The 27,815-nt window shown below is 42.2% G+C and overlaps 1 protein-coding gene across 2 annotated transcripts; it reads left to right on the top strand.

The window, feature by feature from the left end:
* The first annotated feature begins 14,057 nt into the window (after nucleotides 1-14,057).
* On the top strand, nucleotides 14,058-26,126 carry clul1 (clusterin-like 1 (retinal)). 2 transcript variants are annotated; one of them, XM_020475797.2, is made up of 11 exons: nucleotides 14,058-14,190; nucleotides 20,393-20,520; nucleotides 20,687-20,835; nucleotides 21,250-21,420; nucleotides 21,488-21,637; nucleotides 23,393-23,687; nucleotides 23,828-23,950; nucleotides 24,044-24,126; nucleotides 24,215-24,346; nucleotides 25,574-25,752; nucleotides 25,857-26,126. In XM_020475797.2, exons 2-11 carry the CDS (start codon nucleotides 20,418-20,420, stop codon nucleotides 25,870-25,872), a joined length of 1,401 nt encoding a protein of 466 aa, XP_020331386.2. In that variant the 5' UTR covers nucleotides 14,058-14,190; nucleotides 20,393-20,417; the 3' UTR covers nucleotides 25,873-26,126. The 2 variants fall into 2 exon arrangements, with proteins under 2 accessions (XP_020331386.2, XP_020331385.2); XM_020475796.2 differs by lacking the exon at nucleotides 14,058-14,190 and adding an exon at nucleotides 14,193-14,304.
* The last annotated feature ends 1,689 nt before the right edge of the window (nucleotides 26,127-27,815 follow it).

Genomic DNA, 27,815 nt, shown 5'->3' with positions numbered 1-27,815 from the left:
TCTGTCATAATATAATAGAGACAGTAGATCTAGCTGGTCTGTCATAATATAATAGAGACAGTAGATCTAGCTGGTCTGTCATAATATAATAGAGACAGTAGATCTAGCTGGTCTGTCATAATATAATAGAGACAGTAGATCTAGCTGGTCTGTCATAATATAATAGAGACAGTAGATCTAGCTGGTCTGTCATAATATAATAGAGACAGTAGATCTAGCTGGTCTGTCATAATATAATAGAGACAGTAGATCTAGCTGGTCTGTCATAATATAATAGAGACAGTAGATCTAGCTGGTCTGTCATAATATAATAGAGACAGTAGATCTAGCTGGTCTGTCATAATATAATAGAGACAGTAGATCTAGCTGGTCTGTCATAATATAATAGAGACAGTAGATCTAGCTGGTCTGTCATAATATAATAGAGACAGTAGATCTAGCTGGTCTGTCATAATATAATAGAGACAGTAGATCTAGCTGGTCTGTCATAATATAATAGAGACAGTAGATCTATATGGTCTGTCATAATATAATAGAGACAGTAGATTAGCTGGTCTTGTCATAATATAATAGAGACAGTAGATCTAGCTGGTCTGTCATAATATATAGAGACAGTAGATCTAGCTGGTCTGTCATAATACAATAGAGCAGTAGATTTACGTGGTCTGTATAATACTAATAGAGACAGTAGATCTAGCTGGTCTGTCATAATATAATAGAGACAGTAGATCTAGCTGGTCTGTCATAATATAATAGAGACAGTAGAGCTCGCTGTCGAATATATAGAGATCGTATATCTAGGTGTCTTCATAATATAATAGAGACAGTAGATAGCTGGTCTGTCATAATTAATAGAGACAGTAGATTTAGCTGGTCTGTCATAATATAATGAGAGACAGTAGGATCTAGATGGTCTGTCATAATATAATAGAGACAGTAGATCTAGCTGGTCTGTTAGAATATAATAGAGACAGTAGATCTAGCTGGTCTGTCTAATATATAAAGACAGTAGATTTGGCTGGTCTGTCATAATATAATAGAGAAAGTAGATCTAGCTGGTCTGTCATAATATAATAGAGGACAGTAGATTTAGCTGGTCTGTCAAATGTAATAGAGACAGTAGATCTAGCTGGTCTGTCATAATATAATAGAGACAGTAGATCTAGGCTGGTCTGTCATAATATAATAGAGACAGTAGATCTAGCTGGTCTGTCATAATATAATAGAGACAGTAGATCTAGCTGGTCTGTCATAATATAATAGAGACAGTAGATCTAGCTGGTCTGTCATAATATAATAGAGACAGTAGATCTAGCTGGTCTGTCATAATATAATAGAGACAGTAGATCTAGCTGGTCTGTCATAATATAATAGAGACAGTAGATCTAGCTGGTCTGTCATAATATAATAGAGACAGTAGATCTAGCTGGTCTGTCATAATATAATAGAGACAGTAGATCTAGCTGGTCTGTCATAATATAATAGAGACAGTAGATCTAGCTGGTCTGTCATAATATAATAGAGACAGTAGATCTAGCTGGTCTGTCATAATATAATAGAGACAGTAGATCTAGCTGGTCTGTCATAATATAATAGAGACAGTAGATCTAGCTGGTCTGTCATAATATAATAGAGACAGTAGATCTAGCTGGTCTGTCATAATATAATAGAGACAGTAGATCTAGCTGGTCTGTCATAATCTAATGAGGACAGTAGATACTATCTGGTCTGTATAATAGCTAGAGAGACAGTAGATCTAGCTGGTTCTGTCATAATATAATAGAGACAGTAGATCTAGCTGTTCTGTCATAATACAATAGAGACAGTAGATCTAGCTGGTCTGTCATAATATAATAGAGACAGTAGATTAGCTGGTCTGTCATAATATAATAGAGACAGTAGATCTAGCTGGTCTGTATAAATAATTAGAGACAGTAGATCCAGCTGGTCTGTCATAATATAATAGAGACAGTAGATATAGCTGGTCTGTCATAATAATAATAGAGACAGTAATCCCTAGTGGTCTGTCATAATATAATAGAGACAGTAGATCTAGCTGGTCTGTCATAAACTAATAGAGACAGTAGATCTAGCTGGTCTGTCATAATATAATAGAGACCGTAGATCTAGCTGGTCGTCATAATACAATAGAGAAGTAGATCTAGCGTGGTCTGTCCTAATATAATAGAGACAGTAGATCTAGCTGGTCTGTCATAATACAATAGAGACAGTAGATCTAGCTGGTCTGTCATAATATATAGAGACAGTAGATCTAGCTGGTCTGTCATAATACAAAGAGACAGTAGATCGAGCTGGTCTGTCATACGATTAATAGAGACAGTAGATCTAGCTGGTCTGTCATAATACAATAGAGACAGTAGATCTAAGCTGGTCTTCATATAAATAGAGACAGTAGATCTAGCTGGTCTGTCAATAATATAATATAGAACAAGTAGATCTAGCTGGTCGGTCATAATATAATAGAGACAGTAGATCTAGCTGGTCTGTCATAATATAATAGAGACAGTAGATCTAGCTGGTCTGTCATAATATAATAGAACGTGTCTAGGTTGAAAAAAATATAGACAGTGATCTAGCTGGTCTGTCTATAGAAGATTATATATATGAGACGTAGATAGGTTGTATAATACAATAGCATAGGCTGTCTGTCATAATATAATAGAGACAGTAGATCTAGCTGGTCTGTCATAATAAATAGAGACAACAGATCTAGCTGGTCTGTCATAATATAATAGAGACAGTAGATCTAGCGGTCTGTCAAAATATAATAGAGACAGTAGATCTAGTGGTCGTCATAATACAATAGAGGACAGTAGATCTAAGTGTTGTCTGTCATAATAAATAGAGACCAGTAGATCTAGCTGGTCTGTCGTAATAAAATAGAGACAGTAGATTAGCTGGTCTGTCATATTTAATAAAGACAGTAGATTGCTGGTCTGTCATAATATAATAGAGAAGTAGATCTAGCTGGTCTGTATGTAATAGAAATCAGTGGATTAGTGTCTGCAGAGTTAACAGTAGATCTAGCTGGTCTGTCATAATACAATAGAGACAGTATATCTAGCTGGTCTGTTATAATACAATAGAGACAGTAGATCTAGCTGGTCTGTCATAATATAATAGAGACAGTATATCTAGCTGGTCTGTCATAATATAATAGAGACAGTAGATCTAGCTGGTCTGTCATAATATAGTAGAGACAGTAGATATAGCTGGTCTGTCATAATTTTATAGAGACAGTAGATTTAGCTGGTCTGTCATAATATAATAGAGAAAGTAGGTCAAGCTGGTCTGTCATAATATAATAGAGACAGTAGATCTAGCTGGTCTGTTAGAATATAATAGAGACAGTAGATCTAGCTGGTCTGTCAAAATTTAATAGAGACAGTAGATCTAGCTGGTCTGTCATAATATAACAAAGACAGTAGATATATCTGGTCTGTCATTATATAATAGAGACAGTAAATTTCGCTGGTCTGTCATAATGTAATAGAGACAGTAGATCTAGCTGGTCTGTCGTAATAAAATAGGGACAGTAGATCTAGCTGGTCTGTCATAATATAATAAAGACAGTAGATTTGGCTGGTCTGTCATAATATAATAGAGACAGTAGATCTAGCTGGTCTGTCATAATATAATAGAGACAGTAGATTTAGCTGGTCTGTCATAACATACTAGAGAAAGTAGATCTATCTGGTCTGTCATAATATAATAGAGACAGTGGATCTGGCCGGTCTGTCATAATGTAATAGAGAATCAGTAGATTTAGCTGTTCTGTCATAATTTAATAGAGACAGTAGATCTAGCTGGTCTGTCATAATACAATAGAGACAGTAGATCTAGCTGGTTTGTCATAATATAATAGAGACAGTATATCTAGCTGGTCTGTTATAATACAATAGAGACAGTAGATCTAGCTGGTCTGTCATAATATAATAGAGACAGTAGCTATATCTGGTCTGTCATAATATAATCGAGACAGTAGATTAAGCTGGTCTGTCATAATACAATAGAGACAGTATTTATTTTTATTTTTATTTCACCTTTATTTAACCAGGTAGGCTAGTTGAGAACAAGTTCTCATTTGCAACTGCGACCTGGCCAAGATAAAGCATAGCAGTGTGAACAGACAACACAGAGTTACACATGGAGTAAACAATTAACAAGTCAATAACACAGTACAAAAAAAGGGGAGTCTATATACATTGTGTGCAAAAGGCATGAGGAGGTAGGCGAATAATTACAATTTTGCAGATTAACACTGGAGTGATAAATGATCAGATGGTCATGTAAAGGTAGAGATATTGGTGTGATAGTAGATCTAGCTGGTCTGTCATAATACAATAGAGACAGTAGATCTAGCTGGTCTGTCATAACATAATAGAGACAGTAGCTATATCTGGTCTGTCATAATATAATAGAGACAGTAGATCTAGCTTTGTCTGCCATAATATAAGAGACACAGAGACAGTAGATCTAGCTGGTCTGTCATAATATAATAGAGACAGTAGACAATCACACACACACACACTCACTCACTCACTCACTCACTCACACACACACACACACTCACACACACATAGATGTCAGATATGAAATTAGTCACCTAGAGTGGTTAGGTTTGGTGTTAGGGGTTAGGGGTTAGGGGTTAGGGTTACGTTTGGGGGTTAAGGATTAAGTTAGCCAAGTTATCAATTACCCCTATTCTATGTTCTGAACTAACCTAAACAAATTCTAATATGAGGGCTGCATTAGAACTAGGATTGTTACCTGTTCAATTCAAAATGTAGTAGTTCTAAGTCTTGGCTGGCTATTCTCTTTAGGGTTACAGAATAGAGACTGTGTGGCTTTTATATGGCTCTTCAAACATTGTCCCAATCTCACTCACTGTTTTTTGCTAACTCAAGTATATTTCCAACATCTGTTGTGGATCTGCCAACAGTGAGATCTATCTCCATCCCAAGAGCTGACGGCTTCCCAAAATAACCAATTACTCAACAACCCACAGTACCACCCCTTCCCCGCCTCCTTAACTGTGGGCCTGAAAGTCTCCCCAGTACCACCCCTTCCCCTCCTCCTTCCCTGTGGAACTGAAAGTCTCCCCAGTACCACCCCTTCCCTGTGAGCCTGAATGTCTCCCCCTGTACCACCCCTTCCCCTCCTCCTTCCCTGTGGGCCTGAAAGTCTCCCCAGTACCACACCTTCCCCCCTCCTTCCCTGTGGGCCTGAAAGTCTCCCCAGTACCACACCTTCCCCCCTCCTTCCCTGTGGGCCTGAAAGTCTCACCAGTACCACACCTTACCCCCTCCTTCCCTGTGGGCCTGAAAGTCTCCCCAGTACCACCCCTTCCCCTCCTCCTTCCCTGTCGGCCTGAAAGTCTCCCCTGTACCACCCCTTCCCCTCCTCCCTGTGGGCCCGAAAGTCTCCCCAGTACCACCCCTCCCCCTCCTTCCCTGTGGGCCTGAATGTCTCCCCCGTACCACCCCTTCCCCGCCTCCTTAACTGTGGGCCTGAAAGTCTCCCCAGTACCACACTTTCCCCTCCTCCTTCCCTGTGGGCCTGAAAGTCTCCCCAGTACCACCCCTTCCCCCCTCCTTCCCTGTGAGCCTGAAAGTCTCCCCAGTACCACCCCTCCCCCATCCTTCCCTGTGGGCCTGAAAGTCTCCCCAGTACCACCCCCTTCCCCTCCTTCACTGTGGGCCTGAAAGTCTTCCCAGTACCACCCCCTTTCCCCTCCTTCCCTGTGGGCCTGAAAGTCTCCCCAGTACCACCCCCTCCCTGTGGGCCTGAAAGTCTCCTCAGTACCACCCCTTCCCTGTGGGCCTGAAAGTCTCCCCAGTACCACCACTTCCCTGTGGGCCTGAAAGTCTCCCCAGTACCACCCCCTTCCCCTCCTTCACTGTGGGCCTGAAAGTCTTCCCAGTACCACCCCCTTTCCCCTCCTTCCCTGTGGGCCTGAAAGTCTCCCCAGTACCACCCCCTCCCTGTGGGCCTGAAAGTCTCCTCAGTACCACCCCTTCCCTGTGGGCCTGAAAGTCTCCCCAGTACCACCCCCTTCCCCTCCTTCACTGTGGGCCTGAAAGTCTTCCCAGTACCACCCCCTTTCCCCTCCTTCCCTGTGGGCCTGAAAGTCTCCCCAGTACCACCCCCTCCCTGTGGGCCTGAAAGTCTCCTCAGTACCACCCCTTCCCTGTGGGCCTGAAAGTCTCCCCAGTACCACCACTTCCCTGTGGGCCTGAAAGTCTCCCCAGTACCACCCCTTCCCTGTGGGCCTGACTTTAGAAAGGCAGGGCAGGATGGATAAAGGTCTGTAACAGTTTGAGTCTAGAGTGACTCCCCCTTTGAAGAGGGGGATGACCGCTGCAGCTTTCCAATCTTTAGGAATCTCAGACGATACGAAAGAGAGGTTGAACAGACTAGTAATAGGGGTTGCAAAAATGGCGGCGGATAATTTTAGAAAGCGAGGGTCCAGATTGTCTTGCCCAGCTGATTTGTACGAGTCCAGGTTTTTCAGAACATCTGCTGTCTGGATTTGGGTGAAGGAGAAGCTGGGGAGGCTTGGGCAAGTAGCTGTGGGGGGTGCGGAGCTGCTGGCAGGGCTTGGGGTACATGGCTTGGGGTACAGTTGGAAAACATGGCCAGCAGTAGAGAAATGCTTATTGAAATTCTCGATTATCGTGGATTTGTCGGTGGTGACAGTGTTTCCTCAGTGCAGTGGGCACCTGTGCTTTTTTTTCTCCATGGACTTTGCAGTGTCCCAAAACATTTTGGAGTTAGAGCTACAGGATGCACATTTCTGTTTTATAAAGCTAGCCTTTGCTTTCCTAACTGACTGTGTATATTGGTTCCTAACTTCCCTGATAAATTGCATATCACGGGGGCTATTTGATGCATGGTACGTTTACAAACATATATCATAATAAATGGTAAATTGTGAATTAAGTATAGCCAGTTATAGTTTTAGTGGCGTAGCAGATAATAAGAAAAGACTATCAATATTTACCTGGCTAAAAGAGAGGGAATATAATATCTATTGTTGGAGCATCAGCATTTGTGGGTTCGATTACAGGCTCAAAATGGCCAGAAACAAAGCACTTTCTTCTGAAACCTGTCAGTCTGTTCTTGATCTGAGAAATGAAGGCTATTCCATGCGAGAAATTGCCAAGAAACTGAAGAGCTAATATTAATAATATAGATGTCAATCTCTCCTGGCTCAAAGTGGAGGAGAGATTGACTTCATCACTACTTGTATTTAAGAGAGGTAATGACATGTTGAATGCACTGAGCTGTCTGTTTGAACGACTGGCACACAGCTCAGACATCCATGCATATCACACCAGACATGCAACATGAGGTCTCTTCACAGTCCCCAAGTCCAGAACAGACTATAGGAGGCACACAGTACTACATAGAGCCATGACTACATGGAACTCTGTTCCACATCAAGTAACTGATGAAAGCAGTAAAATTTGATTTTAAAAACAGATACCAAAAACATGTTATGGAACAGCAGGGACTGTGAAACAACACAAACATTAGCACAGACACACACACATACGGATTTAGTACTGTAGATATGCGGTAGTGGTGGAGTAGGGGCCTGAGGGCACACAGTGTGTTGTGAAATCTGTGAATGTATTGTAATATTTTTTAAATTGTATAAACTGCCTTCATTTTGCTGGACCCCAGAAAGAGTAGATGCTGCTTGTTTTGATCATGCAGACTGGAACATGTTTTGGGTAGCCTCAGGGAATAATATAGATTTATATGCTAATTCGGTGAGTGAGTTTATAAGGAAGTGCATAGGAGATGTTGTACCCACCCTAACCAGAAATTGTGGATAGATGTCTGCATTTGAGCAAAACTGAAAGCGCAAACCATAGCATTTAACCATGGAAAGATGACTGGGAGTATGACTGAATATAAACAGTGTAGTTATTCCCTCCGCAAGGCAATCAAACAAGCGAAATGTCAGAATAGGGACAAATTCAGTCACAATTCAACGGCTCAGACACAAGACGTATGTGAAAGGGTCTACAGACAATCACGGACTACAAAACTAAAATCTGCCACATCACGGACATCAACGTCTTGCTTCCAGACAAGCTCAACACCTTCTTTGCCCACTTTGAGGATAATACAGTGCCACCGACGCAACCCGCTACCAGGGACTGTGGGCTCTCCTTCTCCGTGGCCGAAGTGAGTAAGACATTTAAATGTGTTAACCCTCGCAAGGCTGCCAGCCCAGACGGCATCCCTAGCCGCATCCTCAGAGCATGCACAGACCAGCTGGCTGGTGTGTTTCAATCAATCCCTATCCCAGTCTGCTGTCCCCACATGCTTCAAGATGGCCACTGTTGTTCCTGTACCCAATAAGGCAAAGGTAACTGAATTGAATGACTATCGCCCCGTAGAACTCACTCCTGTTATTATGATGTGCTTTGAGAGACTTGTTAAGGACCATATCACCTCCACCTTACCTAGCACCCTAGACCCTAGACCCACTGCAATTTGCATTCCACCCCAATAGGGGCGGCAGCGTAGCCTAGTGGTTAGAGCGTTGACAAGGTCAGCTCGGGGGTTTGTCGTTCTGCCCCTGAACAGGCAGTTAACCCACTGTTCCTAGGCCGTCATTGAAAATAAGAATTTGTTCTTAACTGACTTGCCTAGTTAAATAAAGGTTAAAAAAAGACAATACAATCACCACCACACTGCCCTATCATTCTGGACAAGAGGAATACCTATGTAAGAATACTGTTCATTGACTACAGCTCGGCATTCAACTCCAAGCTCATCATTAAGCTTGAGGCCCTGAGTCTCAACCCCACCGTGTGTGATTGGGTCCTGGACTTCCTGACGGGCTGCCTCCGGTGGTGAAGGTAGGAAACACCATCACCACTTCGCTGATCCTCAACACTGGGGCCCCACAAGGGTGCGTGCTCAGCCCCCTCCTGTACTCTCTGTTCACCCATGACTGCTTGATCACCAACAACGATGAGACAGCCTATAGCGAGAAGGTGAGTGCACTCGGAGTGTGGTGTTAGGACAACAACCTCTCACTCAACAAAACAAAGGAGATGATGGTGGACTTCAGGAAACAGTGGAGTGCAACAGTGCCACCCCAAAATCCACATCGACAGGGACAGCAGTGGAAAAGGTGAAACGTTTTAAGTTCCTCGGCGTACACATCATGGACAAACTGAAATGGTCCACCCACACAGACAGCGTGGTGAAGAAGGTGCAACAGTGCCTCTTCAACCTCAGGAGGCTGAAGAAATGTGGCTTGTCTCCTCACAAACTTTTATAGATGCACAATTGAGAGCATCCTGTCAGGCTGTATCACCACCTGGTACGACAACAGCACCTAACCCTACCGCAGGGTTCTCTAGAGGGTGTTGAGGTCTGCACAACGCATCACCGGGGGAAAACTATCTGCCCTCCAGGACACCTACAGCACCCGATGTCACAGGAAGGCCAAAAAGATCATCAGAGACAACAACCACCCGAGCCACTGCCTTTTCACCTTGCTACCATCCAGATGGCAAGGTCAGTACAGGTGCATCAAAGCTGGGACTGAGAGACTGAAAAACAGCTTCTATCTCAAGGCCATCAGACTGTTCAACAGCCATCACTAACTCAGAGAGACTGCTGCCTACATACAGACCTGAAATCATTGGCCACTCTAACAAATGGAGTCACTTTATTAATGCCACTTTAATCATGATGTTTACATATATTTCATAACTAATCCCATATGTATATTGTATTTTATACCATCTACTGCATCTTGCCTGTGCCACTCGGTCATTGCTCATCCATATATTCATATGTACATATTCTTATTCATTCCCTTTACTTAGATTTGAGTGTATTCGGTAGTTGTTGTGGAATTGTTAGATTACTTGTTGATATTGCTGCACTTTAGGAACTAGAAGCACAAGCATTTGGCTACACTCGCATTAACATCTGCTAACCATGTGTATGTGACCAATACAATTTGATTTGATAAAAATGGTAACATATAACAGCCTAGGAACAGGGGCAGAACGACAGATTTCTACCTTGTCAGCTCGGGGATTCGATCTAGTACTGACCCAATGCTCTAACCACCTGCCGCCCCTATCTAGGAGGCTGTGGAGGGATCCAAATGGTGGATTTAAAAGAAAACCTGAATCATCAACGTACAATGACACCTTTGTTTTTAAGCTCTGGATTTCTAGGCCCTTGATTTTATTGTTGGATCTGATTTTAATAGCCATCATTTCGATGGCCATAATAAATAGATATGCCGATTGTGGACAACCTTGTTTTACTCCTCTTGACAGTTTAAAACGTTCTTAGAAGTAGCCATTATTTACTACTTTACACCTCGGGTTACTGTATATAACTTTAACCCATTGTATAAGAGATTCTCTAAAATGGAAATATTACAGGCATTTAAATACAGTATACATTCCAGCCGTACTTTATCAAAGTCAGCTATGAATTTCAGGCCTGGTTTCCCAGATTTTTCATAGTGTTCTTTTCACACCCTGATCTGTTTCACCTGTCTTGTGCTTGTCTCCCCCCACCACCAGGTGTCTCCTATTTATCCCCATTATCCCTGTGTATTTATACCTGCGTTCTCTGTTCGTCTGTTGCCACTTCATCTTGTTTTGTCAGGTCTTACCAACATGTTTCCCTTTTCTAAAGTTCTTGTTTCTAGTCTTTCCGGTGCTGACCTTTATGCCTGTCCTGACCCTGAGCCTTCCTGCCCTTCTGTCCCTTATTGACTATAACTTGGATTAAGAACCTCTGCCTGCCCTCGACCTGCCCAATGGTGTCAAGAAATATTCCGAGAATCAAACTATCCACCTCCTGTGTCTGCATCTGGGTCAAATCTGGAGTCGTGATAGTTCTATTGTTTCCAGTACTTGTCTTATATTATCTCCAAAGTATCGTCCAAAACTTGTCCGATTAGGATGAATAATATCCAACAATAGCTTTTAAATTCTAAGCGCTATGCACTTTGCTAGAATTGTTGCATCACAACACTGAAGTGTAAGGGGCCTCCAATTTTTTTATTTGATTGATTTACCACTAGGGTCCTGATTCAGTGATAATGAAATAAGATGTTCTTGTTGAGTATCTGATAATCTACCATTTTTATAGGAATGGTTAAAACATGCTCATAACACTTGATCTTTCTTAAATAAGTTCCTCCAATCCTCCAATATATATTTTTTCTCCTAATGCATTCTGTGCATCTATGGTACTGTTTTATTGCTATCTCTATGTACTGTTAATCTCTATTTCCTTTCTCAATATGGATTATTTTCACCTTAATGTATTTTGTTTTAAAGATGAGTATTGAATTGCATGGCCTCTAAAGACAGATGTAAAAGTGTCCCATACAATAAGGGGATCTGCTGTACCTACAGTATGTTATGTAGGAAAAAGTCAGTTATAAATTATTCTGTCCTAGTGAAACAAGTTATCATCCAATAGGCTTTGATTACATTTCCAATATCCTCGCCCATGTGGAAATTCTGTAGGAATAATGTATATGCCAATTATTTTATGGTCCGACCGCATTCTGTCCCCTATCAACACTTTTTAAACTTTTGTTGCCAGAGAGAATTACCTAAGAGAGTAGTCAAGACGACTAGCATTATTGAGCCTTTGCCATGTTTATCTCACTAGGTCAGGATATTTAAGCCTCCATATGTCCACTGGTTCCAATATATCCATGATATTCATGATTTTTAAGTGCATGAGGTTGATAGTTTGTAGTGTGATTTTCTTTACGGTCCATTGAGGTATTTAAAACCGTATTAATTATTCCCACCATAATAATAGAGTCTTGTATTGTTTGTAGGCTTGATAAATTATTATATATATTTTCAAAGTAGCGTGCATCATTATTATTTGGACCGTATAGATTAATGAGCATATCTGTTTAGGGTCCAGTAATGTATTTAAAATAATCCATCTACCTTGGGACTCACGAGTAGCTCAGCAGTCTAAGGCACTGCATCTCAGTGCTAGAGGAGTCACTACAGATCTTGGTTTGATTCCAGGCTGTATCACAGCCGGCCATGATTGGGAGTCCCACAGGGTGGCGCACAAATTGGCCCAGCGTCTTCTGCGTTATGGTTTGGCCGGGGTAGGCTGTCATTTTAAATAAGAATTTGTTCTTAACTGTCTTGTTAAATTAAGGTAAAACAAAAACAACCTTGCAGATCTGTTTGAACAATTTGCATTCGGATCCAAATGTTTTTTAATTATTATCATCACCCCTTTTGAGTTTCTTTGGAGAATAATATTTTACCACCCCAGTCCTTTTTCCACACAACTTCATCTAAAATTCTTGAATGAGTTTCGGATCTTTTCTCTTATTTATATTGTGACTGTCACATTCTGACCTTAGTTCCTTTGTTATGTCTTTGTTTTAGTTTAGTCAGGGCGTGAGTTGGGATGGGTAGTCTATGTTCTTTTTTCTATGTTGTGGTTTTGTGTTTGGCCTGGTATGGTTCTCAATCAGAGGCAGGGGTCGTTCGTTGTCTCTGATTGAGAATCATACTTAGGCAGCCTTTTCCCGCCTATGTTTTGTGGGTGATTATTTCCTGTTTAGTGATTTTTCCATTCACCTTATGGGTCTGTTCATTTGTCGGTTATTGTTTTGTTCAGTATTCAGTTATTTTATAAAAAATATGAACACTTACCACGCTGCGCTTTGGTCCTCACCTTCTTCCACCACAGACGATCGTTACAGTGACAGACCAGCAATATCCACAATCTCAATTTTATTATTACAGACCAACTACATCTATAGTCTATATTAAATTACGACAGCCCAGATAGATCTACTGTCTCTATTATATTATGACAGATTTGCTAGATCTACTGTCTCAATTATGTTATGGGACTCATCTAGTCGAAATAATGACTGTTTTATTGCTTCTTTAATTAGGACAACAGTTTCCATCTGTGCTAACATAATTGCAAAAGGGTTTTCTAATAATCAATTAGCCTTTTAAAATTATCAACTTGGATTAGCTAACACAATTGGAAAACAGTAGTGATGGTTGCTGATAATGGGCCTCTGGACGCCTATGTAGATATTCCATTTAAAAAATCTGCCTTTTCCAGCTACAATAGTCATTTACAACATTAACAATGTCTACACTGTATTTCTGATGATTTTGATGTTATTTTAATGGACAATTAGCTTTTCTTTCAAAAAGAAGGATATTTCTAAATGACCCCAAACTTTGAACAGTAGTGGAAATACCGTACCAGACAAAGGTTTTAGCACACTTACTCGTTCAAGTGTTTTCTTTATTTGTACTATTTTCTCAATTGTAGAATAATAGCGAAGACATAAAACTATGAAAAACTACCTCATGAAGCTGGTGGGGGGAGAATGCCAAGAGTGTGCAAAGCTGTCATCTAGGAAAGGGTGCTACTTTGAAGATTCTCAAATATCAGATATATTTTCTTTAACACTATTTTGGTTACTACATGATTCCATATGTGTTATTTCATAGTTGTGATGCCTTCACTATTGTTCTACAATGTAGAAAATAGTAAAAAGTAATGAACAACCCTTAAACTGGTACTGTATTTAGAAAAATATATATGGCTGCTTTTGTCTTGGATTTAATGTTTGACAGCCGGTTTAAATTGGAGAAGGCGATATATTTGAGTAGCGATGCTTTTAAGTTGATTATGTTGTGCAATGGAAGTTATTTTCTGTTGGTTGTGATAATATATGGTATATTTGTTGTCGTAAGGGGGAAGGTGTTACAGGTTTTGGTTTTCCTACTAAATATTTTAGGTTGGACTTTAGCACGTATCGCTTGTTCTGACAACGATTCCTGGACTAAAAAGCTGTAATCCTAGACTAAATAGTATTTTTTATGGATTCTCTATTTCTTCTTAATCCAAGACTTAATCTGTGTCCAGGAAATAGACCCTATATGTGTTGACTAGTGGATCATCTGTGACCATGAGGTAATAAAGAAACTAATAGGATTACAACTGTCCAGTCTGGAACAGCAGAAGTGGAACAAGACAAGTACAGATCAACAGCACAATCCCTACAGAACAGTAAACACACACACGGGGACACAGTACTCAGAAACACATTACTCAATACCAAGGACAACAACCTGCTAGCTTCTACTGGTGAGTAAACCTTGACACACCTCAGTAATAAGGACAACAACCTGTTAGCTTCTACTGGTGGATACACCTTGACACACCTCAGTAACAAGGACAACAACCTGTTAGCTTCTACTGGTGAGTAGAATACTGAACACACATACTGTCCCATGTTGTCCTTGGGACAGTATGTGAACATGTGAATATGAGAGGGTGAGGTTGTTTGTTGTCCTTGGGTCAATATGTGTATATGTGAATATGACAGGGAGAGGTTGGTTGTTGTCAAAATCAAATCAAATTTTATTTGTCACATACACGTGTTTAGCGGATGTTATTGCGGGTGTAGCGAAATGCTTGTGTTTCTAATTCTAACAGTGCAGTAATACAGTATCTAACAGTAATATTTAACAATTTCACAACAATACACAGAAATGGAATTAAGAATATACTGTATAAATATTCTGTGAGCAATGTCAGAGAGGCAGAACGAGGCAGTATGTGGACATGTGAATATGAGAGGGACTGTTGGTTGTTGTCTTGGGGGCACATTAACTACTGTCATCAAACACAACAAGTGTCACGTTCTGACCTTCATTTTCCTGTGTTTGGTATTTAGTTAGTATGGTCAGGGCGTGAGTTGGGTGGGCAGTCTATGTTTGTTTTTCTATGATTTGGCTATTTCTATGTTTCGGCCTAGTATGGTTCTCAATCAGAGGCAGGTGTCATTAGTTGTCTCTGATTGAGAATCATACTTAGGTAGCCTGGGTTGCACTGTTTGTTTGTGGGTGATTGTCTATGTTGATGGCTTGTTTCAGCGCAGCTCACATTAGCGTCACGGTTGTTATTTTGTTTACTACTTTGGTATAGTGTTTCAGTGTTCAGTTCTTTCTTTATTAAACATTCAACATGAACACATATCACGCTGCATATTGGTCCTCCGATCCTTCTCGCCTCTCCTCTTCAGATGAAGAGGAGGACGACCGTGACAACAAGATGAGTACCAGTGAGATGTTGTGGTGCTGGAAAAAAATGACCTTATACAGTAGCTGGCTATTCTGCTAGAATGGACCTGAGGTAACTACAGTAGTGACCGACCAGCTCGATTCGGTCCTATGTTGCAATATTTGAAATGGTGCTTTTTACATTGGATAATAGTAGAGACTCCGAGCTAGAAAATGGCATACACTGCAGTTGAGGAAAAATGGGAAAGTAATTCTGCTTTGAAAGTTAATAAAACTGCAAACCCTCTTTTGAGAAAATGGCCCTTGAATGTTTTGGCAGACCTACTGGAGAGCTTTTCTTTGTCTACAATCCTTCAGTCTCTTCAAATCAAATCAAATTAAATTTTTCACATGCACCTTTCACATACAACTGGTGTAGACCTTACAGTGAAATGCTTACTTACAAGCACTTAACAACAGTTTTATGAAAAATAAGGGTTAAGAAATTATATACTAAAATAAATAAATAAAAATAGTATGTACATGTAGGTAGAGGTAAAGTGAATATGCATGGTTAATAACGAAGAGTAACAGCAGCGTAAAAAAGGGGGTGGGGTGGGACAATTCAAATAGAACGGGTAGCCATTTGAATAGCTGTTCAGGAGTCTAATGGCTTGAGGGTATGAGTTGTTAAGAAGCCTTTTTGATCTAGACTTGGCACTCCGGTATCGCTTGCCGGGCGGTAGCAGAGAGAACAGTCTATGACCAGGGTGGCTGGGTCTTTGGCCATTTGTAGGGCCTTCCTCTGACACCTCCTGGTATAGATTTCCTGGATGGCAGGAAGCTTAGCCCCAGTGATGTACTGGCTGTACGCACTACCCTCTGTAGTGCCTTGCGGTCGGATGCCGAGTAGTTGCCGTGCAAAGCGGTGATATGGCCAGACAACATGCTCTCAGACACACGCATACACACACAATAACATATGCACTATACACACATGTTCACATGGATTTTGCGTTGTAGATATGTGGTAGTGGAGTAGGGCCTGAGGGCACACACTTAGTGTGTTGTGAATTCTGTAATGAATGTATTGTAATGTTTTTAAAATGGTATAACTGCCTTAATTTTGCCAGACCCCAGGAAGAGTAGCTGCGACCTTGGCATCAGCTAATGGGGATCCATAATAAACCCCAGGAAGAGTAGCTGCTGCCTTGGCAGGAACTAATGGGGGTCCATAATAAACCCCAGGAAGAGTAGCTGCTGCCTTGGCAGGAACTAATGGGGGTCCATAATAAATACAAATACATATTGTCCAGCTGTAGAACTTTTTGAGGATCAGAGGTCCCATGCCAAAGCGTTTCATCCTCCTGAAGGAGAAGAGGCATTTGGACCATGATAGGTCCTTAGCAATGTGGACACTGAGGAACTTGAAGCCCTCGACCCACTCCACTACCCGCTCCACTATATCCCCTTCGTTGTGAATGGGATTGTGTTCAACCCTCTGTTTACTGTAGTCCTTGATAAGCTCCTTTGTGTTATGACGCTGAGAGAGAGGTTGCTTTTCTGGCACCACACTGCCAGGTCTTTGCCCTCCTCCCTATAGTCTCATTGTTGTCTGTGATCAGGCCATCCTCCGTTGTGTCATCGACAAACTTGATTATGGTGTTGGAGTCGTGGGTGAACAGGGAATGAAGGAGGGGAAACAGCACACACCTCTGAGGGGCCCCCGTGTTGAGGGTCAGAGTGGCGGATGTGTTGTTGCCTATCCTCACCACCTGGGGACGTTCCATCAGGAAGTCCAGGATCCAGTTGCAGAGGGATGTGTTCAGTCCAAGGGACCTTAGCTCAGTGATGAGCTTTGAGGGTACTATGGTGTTGAACGCTGAGCTGTAGTCTATGAACAGCATTCTCACGTAGGTGTTCCTTTTGTCCTGGTGGGAAACGTGTGGGATGATGGGATGATGGTGTTGATGTGAGGCATGACCAGCTTTTCAAAGCTCTTCAAGGCTACAGATGTGAGTGCTCTGGGTCGGTTGTCATTTAGACAGGTTACCTTGGCATTCTTGCACATAGGAACTATGGTGGTCTGCTTGAAACATGGGTATTATAGACTAGGTCAGAGAGAGGTTGAAAATGTCAGTGAAGACACTTGCCAGGTGGTCAGCCCATGCTCTGAGTATGTGTCCTGGTAATATATCTGGCCCTACAAACTAATGAATGTTGACCTGTTTAAACTTCTTACTCACATCGACAGAGCGCGTGTTCACACCGTCCAGAACAGCTGTTGCTCTCATACATATTTAATTGTTCCTTGCCTCGAAGCATAGAAGGCATTTAGCTTGTCTTGTCGGCCCACAGCTTGTGGCTGGGCTTCCCTTTATAATCCGTGATAGTTTGCAAGCCCTGCCACATCCAACGAGCATCAGAGCCGGTGTAGTAGGATTAGATCTCAGTTCTGTATTGACGCTTTTGTAACGGGGTTCTTCCTGGGAAGGAGAGGTGGACCAAAATGCAGCATGGTTATAAATCATGGTGCTTTAATAAAGAAACTATACATGAATAAACTGCAAAAACAAGAAACGTGCAAACTCAAAACAGTCCCGGGTGGTGCAAATACTGACACAGGAGACAACCACCCACAAAACCCAACACAAAACAGGCTACCTAAATATGGTTCCCAATCAGAGACAATGACTAACACCTGCCTCTGATTGAGAACCATATCAGGCCAGACATAGAAATAGACAAACTAGACACACAACATAGAATGCCCACTCAGATCACACCCTGACCAAACAAAGCATAGAAACATACAAAGCAAACTATGGTCAGGGTGTGACAGCTTTGCCTGTTTGAAAGTTTGTCGGAGGGTGTAGCGGGATTTCTTATAAGCATACAGATTAGTGTCCCACTCCTTGAAAGAGGCAGCTTTAGCTCAGTGCGGATGTTGCCTGTAATCCATGGCTTCTGGTTGGGATATGTACTTCCTGTCACTGTGGGGACGATGTCGTCAATGCACTTGTTAATGAAGACAGTGACTGATGTGGTAAATTCCTCAACACCACCAGAAGAATCCCAGACCATATTCCAGTCTGTGTGAAACAGTCCTGTAGCTTAACATCCGTTTCATCGGACCACTTCCGTATTGAGTGCGTCACTGGTACTTCCTGTTTGAGTTTTTACTTGTAAGCAGGAATCAGGAGGATAGAGTTGTGGTCAGATTTGCCAAATGTAGGGTGAGCTACAGTAGTTGAGTTATGTTCACATGTAATGATTGGATATAATGATTGTGTAACGAGTTGGAGACAGAAGTGGAGAGGTAGCTCTAGATAACTCGAGGAACAGTCAACAGAATTATGATGTCAGTAAGAGAGAGGCCTGGTGTTTCCATGAGGTTGGGTTAAGTTTAGGGGACCCCTAAACCTCTAACCTTACTTGTCGCCAAACCCTAAAGCTGTTTCACCCCTTTGTCATCCTTTGTTAGTATCCTCATGGTATTCTACTGATCTACTGAATAACTAAACTAACCATCTTATTAACTCAACCTATAAGATAAAATTAATTCCACTAAACTGCTGTTGTTCTCCATCACACTGTACTAATCCAGTATTGTTGCATAGTTCTGTCTGGAAAAGGGATGTTTACCAGCTCAACCTCAAATCTAAATCCTTTTATCTCACAAGATTGGATTAGGGGCTCAATTCAATCTGGATCGCTGAAGCGTTGCAGATTGAGCAATAGTTATGTAAGGGTCATTTCCGATTGAGCCGACATATGCGGCTGTTAAATATGTTTATTAACCTATTCAATCAATACACTCAGCCCATTTCTAAGAATTTGTAAGATACTTATTTGCATAAAATGTACAGAGACCAGTCTCAAAATCAATCAATAGCGTTTGTACTCGAGAGTACTGATCATGGTACAATTTACAACAGGTTATAAACTAAAAATGACGTCATAGGTTTTAAACGGTCCTTCCCCCACTCCGATAGCATGGCAGTATAGTTCACAAGCCTTCCCACATCGTCCACGACCTGTAAAATAATTTTCTACCAGCCCAAGGTCTCTCCTCTCCCTGTGTAAAGATAAGATGTCCCTTAAGGAACACAGCGTTCTAGCCAGTCTGACGATAACTTCATTAGTTTATACCAAGGAACAGACAGTCTTTGTTCTAATTCTTGATTATAATTACACACATTATATTCAGTACTATGATTATAATAAGATTCATACATCCATACAGTAACATATTGTATTCTGTTTAGTCATAGTTCTGATAGAAATGTATACATCATTTAGTCATTATTGTCTCAGCTAACGTGAGAACAATGCCTTCGAATGTCAATCATGCTGTTATGCTGAACTTCCGCTCGCGCCCCTGGTCCAGGCGAACTCGGACGAAAACGTCAAAAAGTCATATTCCAGGTCGAATAAACTGGTCAAACTAAGTAGAGAATCAATCTTCAGGATGTTATTTTCATATATATCCAATAACGTTCCAACCGGAGCATTCGTTTTTGTCTACAGAGTAATGGAATGCAAGGCTATATCAACAGTAATATGCTCAACCAGGAACTGGTATTCTGACAGACTACTGACTCATTCCCCTCCCATCCGGTCCCACATCACACTAGAGGCTTCATTCCATGTTCTACTGACTGTTGACATCTAGTGGAAGGCGTAGGAAGTGCGAACAGATCCATATCTTGTTTGGATGTGAATAGGCGATGACTTGAAATTCAACCAGTCCCAGAATTTCCACTTCCTGTTTGGAAGTTTGCCTGCCCTATGAGTTCTGTTATACTCACAGACATAATTCAAACAGTTTTAGAAACTTCAGAGTGGTTTCTATCCAATAGTAATAATATATGCTTATATTAGCATCTAGGACAGAGTAGGAGGCAGTTTACTATGGGCACGCAATTCATCCAAAGTGAAAATACTGCCTCCTATCCCTAACAGGTTTTAACCCCCTGGAGTCGATTTCTGCGGCCCCATTGAAATGTAATTAGCATAATAATAAGTCCCCATAAAAATCTGGCAGTTTAATTACACAACTTGATGTGTGTGTGTGTGTGTGTGTGTGTGTGTGTGTGTGTGTGTGTGTGTGTGTGTGTGTGTGTGTGTGTGTGTGTGTGTGTGTGTGTGTGTGTGTGTGTGTGTGTGTGTGCACGTGTGTGTGTGTGTGTGGGTGCGTGTGTGTATGTGTGTGTGTCACTTGGCATATAAATGTGGAAGTAAAAGTAACTGGCTCCAGTATTTCATGGTTTCTTTTCTTCCAGACTGAGCTTCCTGTGATCGGGCAAGATGAGGTTTCTGATTGGTTGGGTTGTGTTGGTCATGTCATTGGGGGTCTTGCAATGCGCAGCAGAAGACCCTGCAGCAGGCATCTCAGAGGACACCCTGAAGCGTGAGTCTAACACACACACACACACACACACACACACACACACACACACACACACACACACACACACACACACACACACACACACACACACACACACACACACACACACACACACACACACACACACACACACACACACACACACACCCCTCCTTCTGTCTCTCAGAACTGTCTGATGTTGGGGAGAAGCTGGTGGATGAGGAGGTGAGGAGAGCTCTGTATGGAGTGAAACAGATGAAGGAGGTACTGGTGAAGAATGAGGAGAAACATGAAGACCTGATGAAGTCTCTCCAACACAGCAGTGACAAGAAGAAGGTACGTAATCTTTACCTTTAGGGATTGAAGGCCATATTTACCTTCTAGGGTTTCAAGGCCATATTTACCTTCTAGGGTTTGAAGGCCATCTTTACCTTCTAGGGTTTGAAGTCCATATTTACCTTCTAAGGTTTGAAGGCCAAACTTATCTTCTAGGGTTTGAAGGCCATATTTACCTTCTAGGGTTTGAAGGCCATCTTTACCTTCTAGGGTTTGAAGGCCATATTAACCTCCTAGGGTTTGCAGGCCATCTTTACCTTTCAGGATTTGGGGTCTGTCTTTATCTTCTAGAGTTTGTGGTGAATCTTACTTTAAGGTTTAGGTGGTGGACCAAAGTGGCTATGTTCAGAGCACGAGATGTCAGAGATCAGGGTTAGAGGTCAGACGTTATATAGTATTGTTGTTGTCCATTAGGGTGTGGCCCAGCTATACCAGGAGGTGGAGCTAAAGCTGGAGGAGGCGGAGCATCAGTGCCAGGAGTCTCTAAAGGAGGAATGGGAGGCATGTTGGCTGTGTCTGGAGGACGCCTGTAAGACCTTCTACACCTCCACATGCAGGCAGGGCTTCAGCTCCTTCCAGGCCAAGGTACACACACACACACACACACACACTAAATTAACCTCACCTCACCTAACACCCTCCCCCTGGCCAGGTAGAGAACTTCTTCCGCGGGGTGTCATCTCGGTTCGGCCAGAGAGACCCACGTCCTCTAGATGGAGATATGTTGGTGAACCAGAGTGCTGATAAACCCGACAGGGAGGTAGTTCGCATAGAAGACTCCTTCAACAGCCTCATCGCCAAGGTACTGGACAAGTCCATCTACAGAAAATGTCACCACTAAGTCGGAAGTCAATTTCCATTGTTCTCATTGTCAGTTTATTCTGTTTATCCATCTTGTTTGATGAGCGAGGTAGTGTCAGTTGATTAGTGAGTTAGTGTCAGTTGACCAGCGAGATAGCATCAGTTGACTAGCGAGGTGGTGTCAGTTATCTGGGGAAGTAGGTTCAGTTAACTGGGGAAGTAGTTTCAGTTGACTAATGAAGTATTATAAGTTGACTAGTGAGGCCATGTCAGTTGACTAGTGAGGCAGTGTCAGTTGACTAGTGAGGCCATGTCAGTTGACTAGTGAGGCAGTGTCAGTTGACTAGTGAGGCAGTATCAGTTGACGAGTGAGATAGTGCCAGTTGACTAGTGAGGTAGAGTCAGTTGACTAGTGAGGTAGAGTTAGTTGACTAGTGAGGCAGTGTCAGTTGACTAGTGAGGTATTTTCAGTTGACTAGTGAGGTAGAGTTAGTTGACTAGTGAGGTTGTGTCAGTTGACTAGTGAGGTATTGTCAGTTGCTTTCTGAGGTAGAGTCAGTTGACTAGTGAGGCAGTGTCAGTTGATGAGTGAGATAGTGTCAGTTGACTAGTGAGGTAGAGTCAGTTGAGTAGTGAGATAGAGTTAGTTGACTAGTGAGGTAGAGTTAGTTGACTAGTGAGGCAGTGTCAGTTGACTAGTGAGGTAGTGTCAGTTGATGTTTGAGGTAGTGTCAGTTGACTAGTGATGTAGTGTCAGTTGACTAGTGATGTAGTGCCAGTTGACTAGTGAGGTAGAGTCAGTTGAGTAGTGAGGTAGAGTTAGTTGACTAGTGAGGTAGAGTTAGTTGACTAGTGAGGCAGTGTCAGTTGACTAGTGAGGTATTGTCAGTTGACTAGTGAGGTAGAGTTAGTTGACTAGTGAGGTTGTGTCAGTTGAGTAGTGATATAGTGTCAGTTGACTAGTGAGGTAGAGTTAGTTGACTAGTGAGGTCGTGTCAGTTAACTTGTGAGGTATTGTCAGTTGACAAGGGAGATATTGTCAGTTGCTTTCTGAGGTTGAGTCAGTTGATTAGTTAGGTAGTGTCAGTTCGCTATTGAGGTAGTGTCAGTTGATGTTTGAGGTAGTGTCAGTTGACTAGTGAGGTTTAGTCAGTTGACCAGTGAGGTAGTGTCAGTTGACTAGTGAGGTAGTGTCCGTTGACTAGTGATGTAGTGTCAGTTGATGTTTGAGGTAGTGTCAGTTGATGTTTGAGGTAGTGTCAGTTGACTAGTGATGTAGTGCCAGTTGACTAGTGATGTAGTGCCAGTTGACTAGTGAGGTGGTGTCAGTTAACTGGGGAAGTAGGTTCAGTTAACTGGGGAAGTAGTTGCAGTTGACTAGTGATGTATTGTCAGTTGACTAGTGAGATAGCGAGGAAGTGTCAGTTGACTAGTGAGGTCGTGTCAGTTGACTAGTGAGGCAGTGGCAGTTGACGAGTGAGATAGTGTCAGTTGACTAGTGAGGTAGAGTTAGTTGACTAGTGAGGTAGAGTTAGTTGACTAGTGAGGCAGTGTCAGTTGACTAGTGATGTAGTGTCAGTTGTCTAGTGCTGTAGTGTCAGTTGACTAGTGATGTAGTGTCAGTTGTCTGGTGCTGTAGTGTCAGTTGACTAGTGATGTTGTGTCAGTTGTCTAGTGCTGTAGTGTCAGTTGACTAGTGATGTAGCGTCAGTTGACTAGTGCTGTAGTGTCAGTTGACCTGTTCTCTCCCTCCCAGGTGGGCTCCCTGTTTGAGCGCAGTGTGGTGCTGGTGGACAAGATGCAAGGTAAACTGGACCAAAACCTCCAGAAGGCCTTTGACCCCCAGAGCAGAGGCCAAGCCCAGGGCCAACAGCCTACCCAGGACCCCTTCTTCCTGGGGATGGACTTGGGCTTCATCCACAGAGTGGGGCTGGAGGAGGTGCTGGACTCCTTCTTTAACTTTGGGAAGAGTGTTGTGGAGGACTTTGGGGACGTGGTCACACAAGTGTTTGATGACCTCAAAGACGTTGTGGAGGAGGAGAGGAAGAGAGGTAGCTCTAACACAAAACTAGAAACATTATTTAGATTGTTTTATTACAAAGAGATAACCCTAACCGAACCCAACACAGAACTAGAATCCCTATTGATAGCTATAATAGTTAATGACAGATCATCTGTTCCTCTGGTCCAGAGAGGGAGCTGTTCCCTCATTTCCTCCAGAACAAGAAGTTGTGTAGAGAGTTGAGGAGGCAGACTTCAGAATGCTGGCAGCTGCAGAACCAGTGTCAGTCCTGCCAAGGGGTGCTGCTCACAGGTAACACACACACACACACACAAAAACACACACACACACACAAAAGCACACACACACACTCTCCAACTGCCTCCTGTCCCCTCTGTGTGTCAGAGTGTCCCAGTGTGCGGGAGCTGCATGTGGAACTGGATGAGGTGTCTCAGCTGCGGGACATGTCGAAGGAGCAGTACGATGAGGTAACATAGCATAGTATTGTGTAGCATTCCGTATCATAGCATAGCATAGGATAACATACCATCCGTTCTGTTTAATCCATTACTCCAGGTTCTGAGCATTGTGCAGCAGCACACAGGTGACACGGCGAGCTGGATAAGCAACATGGCTACTGAGTTCAGCTGGGTGACAGAAATGGTCAACAACAACACCACACCTGATACCATATTCCGCATCAGAAAGGTAAGACAGACAGACAGACAGACAGACAGACAGACAGACAGACAGACAGACAGACAGACAGACAGACAGACAGACAGACAGACAGACAGACAGACAGACAGACAGACAGACAGACAGACAGACAGACAGACAGACAGACAGACAGACAGACAGACAGACAGACAGACAGACAGACAGACAGACAGACAGACAGACAGACAGACAGACAGACAGACAGACAGACAGACAGACAGACAGACAGACAGTACATACCGTAAAACTTAGACCGAGGCATTCATTTGCTTAAATCCCTGAACACAACATGCTCTTATTAGAGAAAGGTTTATATTGTGATGTCAGTATATTGTTGTTTCTACCCAGGTGGTGTCAGTATATTGTTGTTTCTACCCAGGTGGTGTCAGTATATTGTTGTTTCTACCCAGGTGGTGTCAGTATATTGTTGTTTCTACCCAGGTGATGTCAGTATATTGTTGTTTCTACCCAGGAGGTGTCAGTATATTGTTGTTTCTACCCAGGTAGTGTCAGTATATTGTTGTTTCTACCCAGGAGGTGTCAGTATATTGTTGTTTCTACCCAGGTGGTGTAAGTATATTGTTGTTTCTACCCAGGAGGTGTCAGTATATTGTTGTTTCTACCCAGGTGGTGTCAGTATATTGTTGTTTCTACCCAGGTGGTGTCAGTATATTGTTGTTTCTACCCAGGTGGTGTCAGTATATTGTTGTTTCTACCCAGATGGTGTCAGTATATTGTTGTTTCTACCCAGATGGTGTCAGTATATTGTTGTTTCTACCCAGGTGGTGTCAGTATATTGTTGTTTCTACCCAGGTGGTGTCAGTATATTGTTGTTTCTACCCAGGTGGTGTCAGTATATTGCTGTTTCTACCCAAGAGGTATCAGTATATTGTTGTTTCTACCCAGGAGGTGTCAGTATATTGTTGTTTCTACCCAGGAGGTGTCAGTATATTGTTGTTTCTACCCAGGTGGTGTCAGTATATTGTTGTTTCTACCCAGGTGGTGTCAGTATATTGTTGTTTCTACCCAGGTGGTGTCAGTATATTGTTGTTTCTACCCAGGTGGTGTCAGTATATTGTTGTTTCTACCCAGGTGTTGTCAGTATGAGTACAGTATGTTGTTTCTACCCAGGTGGTCTCAGCATGATCACAATTTATTGTTGTTTCTACCCAGGTGGTGTCAGTATGAGTACAACACATTGTTGTTTTTACCCAGGTGGTGTCAGAGGGAGTTGATGGCGGCAGCTCGTCAGGGGGAGACACCAAGGTGGAGCTGAACATCCTAAACTCTCCTCCTCTCCTCCTGACCATCCCAGCTGGTGTGGAGCTGCAGGACCCCGCCTTTATCAATTTCGTCACTCAGGAGGCCCTGGGGATGTACAAGCAGATGTTCAGGTAATATATACTACTACTATGTTAAACTAACATTTTTTACCGAACAACATTACATAGCGCCACTGAACATGCCTATGTTGATTAATGCTATTTTCTGCTTTCAGACACAATGACGACTAAGCATGAAGAAAGTTCACTCACTGTCATGTCATAGTTAGTGGACTGTACGCCGTGTGTTTTTGTTTACTAGATTTAATGTATATCGTTTTGTAAACAAATGAATATGTATTTATTTAGGGAACATTTTAAGATTAATGAGACAACTTATTGTAATGTTGGAATTAATTACATGTAAAATTGAACCAAAGTAACTTGTACCAGTTGTCATGTTGCATGTTGTACAATAAAATGAGGAGCTAGATTCAAGTACAACATTTTCATTTAACACTGACTATTTGGCTTCAAACTTCAAAAGTTCAGAACTTTTTTTTCTAGTGGTACTCAGCTATCATACAAAAGCTACAAATGGTGAAATTAACAATGCTTCTCTGTTACAAATTCAGTATTACAGGGATAAATATGTCCCCTCATCACCGATTCTCTGCTGGGTGCGCTATATCATGTTCACCTAGTGTGGTCTCATTCAAATGATCCAAAGTCTATACTATATGAAGAGCATGCTTGAAGAAGCACAGGGCAAAGTTATATTTCTAAGAAAATGTACTTCCTGATTTTTTTTGTGCTGTGTGGTTGATTGAGAGTATAGACGTGGACTTTGGAGGTCAGGTAGTTTTAATTAAGCAGAATTCACTCTCTGCATCCTGCATCTGCATCCAAAAGAAAATAATACATTTATAGAGCACATATGTTCTGCGAATCGTCGCCTCTTTCTCTCATAGTGCATCAAAATTATTTTTGAATCCAAAAATTTGTACAGCTTCTTCTTATTAGGCATCAACACATAACATATATTTTACATAGATAAAACCACATACCTGCATCCAAAAGGAAATAAAACATTTGTTGAGCACATATGGTCTGCGAATCGTCGCCTCTTTCTACAACAGATGCACAATAGGAGGGACTGGGATCATTCGAGGAGCTAGCCATCATTCACACATACAATAGCCTGCTAATACCTTAGCTAGCTATTAACCACATGTTGAATTCAGAATGTTGATATCATCCTAAAAAGTACAATTACATCTTAACAATACCATCCACTTATGAGTAACCTCTTAATCAAATCAAATCAAATCAAAAAAATATATATAGCCCTTCGTACATCAGCTGATATCTCAAAGTGCTGTACAGAAACCCAGCCTAAAACCCCAAACAGCAAGCAATGCAGGTGTAGAAGCACGGTGGCTAGGAAAAACTCCCTAGAAAGGCCAAAACCTAGGAAGAAACCTAGAGAGGAACCAGGCTATGTGGGGTGGCCAGTCCTCTTCTGGCTGTGCCGGGTGGAGATTATAACAGAACATGGCCAAGATGTTCAAATGTTCATAAATGACCAGCATGGTCGAATAATAATAAGGCAGAACAGTTGAAACTGGAGCAGCAGCACAGTCAGGTGGAAGTTGAAACTGGAGCAGCAGCATGGCCAGGTGGACTGGGGACAGCAAGGAGTCATCATGTCAGGTAGTCCTGGGGCATGGTCCTAGGGCTCAGGTCAGTTGAAACTGGAACAGCAGCATGGCCAGGTGGACTGGGGACAGCAGGGAGTCATCATGTCAGGTAGTCCTGGGGCATGGTCCTAGGGCTCAGGTCCTCCGAGAGAGAGAAAGAAAGAGAGAAGGAGAGAATTAGAGAACGCACACTTAGATTCACACAGGACACCGAATAGGACAGGAGAAGTACTCCAGATATAACAAACATTTATATACAACAGTATTCATGAACAGAACACTGTGTGTATGACTTTGTGCTTAAAATAATCAAACTTATCTGAAGGACAGAAAAAGCGTGCCTACCTCTCATAGTGCATCAACATGATTGAGCATGCAGGGCAAAACGTAAGTACACACTCCTCTACTCCCAGGATGCAGGCATGCATAATAACAAATCAACATGACATATTAATATATGAACCTGGTGAAATTAAAAGGGTAGTAAAAGGGTTA

The sequence above is a fragment of the Oncorhynchus kisutch genome, linkage group LG30 (assembly GCF_002021735.2).
Source record: "Oncorhynchus kisutch isolate 150728-3 linkage group LG30, Okis_V2, whole genome shotgun sequence".
Taxonomy (NCBI): Eukaryota; Metazoa; Chordata; class Actinopteri; order Salmoniformes; family Salmonidae; genus Oncorhynchus; species Oncorhynchus kisutch.
The sequence above is the reverse complement of the archived record's forward strand: the minus strand, read 5'-3'. Positions and strand labels throughout refer to the sequence as shown.

Bases quoted from the DNA above. Each gene is read 5' to 3' on its own strand.
- clul1 (XM_020475797.2), top strand. From the start codon at position 20,418: ATGAGGTTTCTGATTGGTTGGGTTGTGTTGGTCATGTCATTGGGGGTC. The intron at 24,127-24,214 runs GTAACATAGCAT...CCATTACTCCAG, and splicing joins CGAAGGAGCAGTACGATGAG to GTTCTGAGCATTGTGCAGCA. The intron at 24,347-25,573 runs GTAAGACAGACA...GTTTTTACCCAG, and splicing joins CCATATTCCGCATCAGAAAG to GTGGTGTCAGAGGGAGTTGA.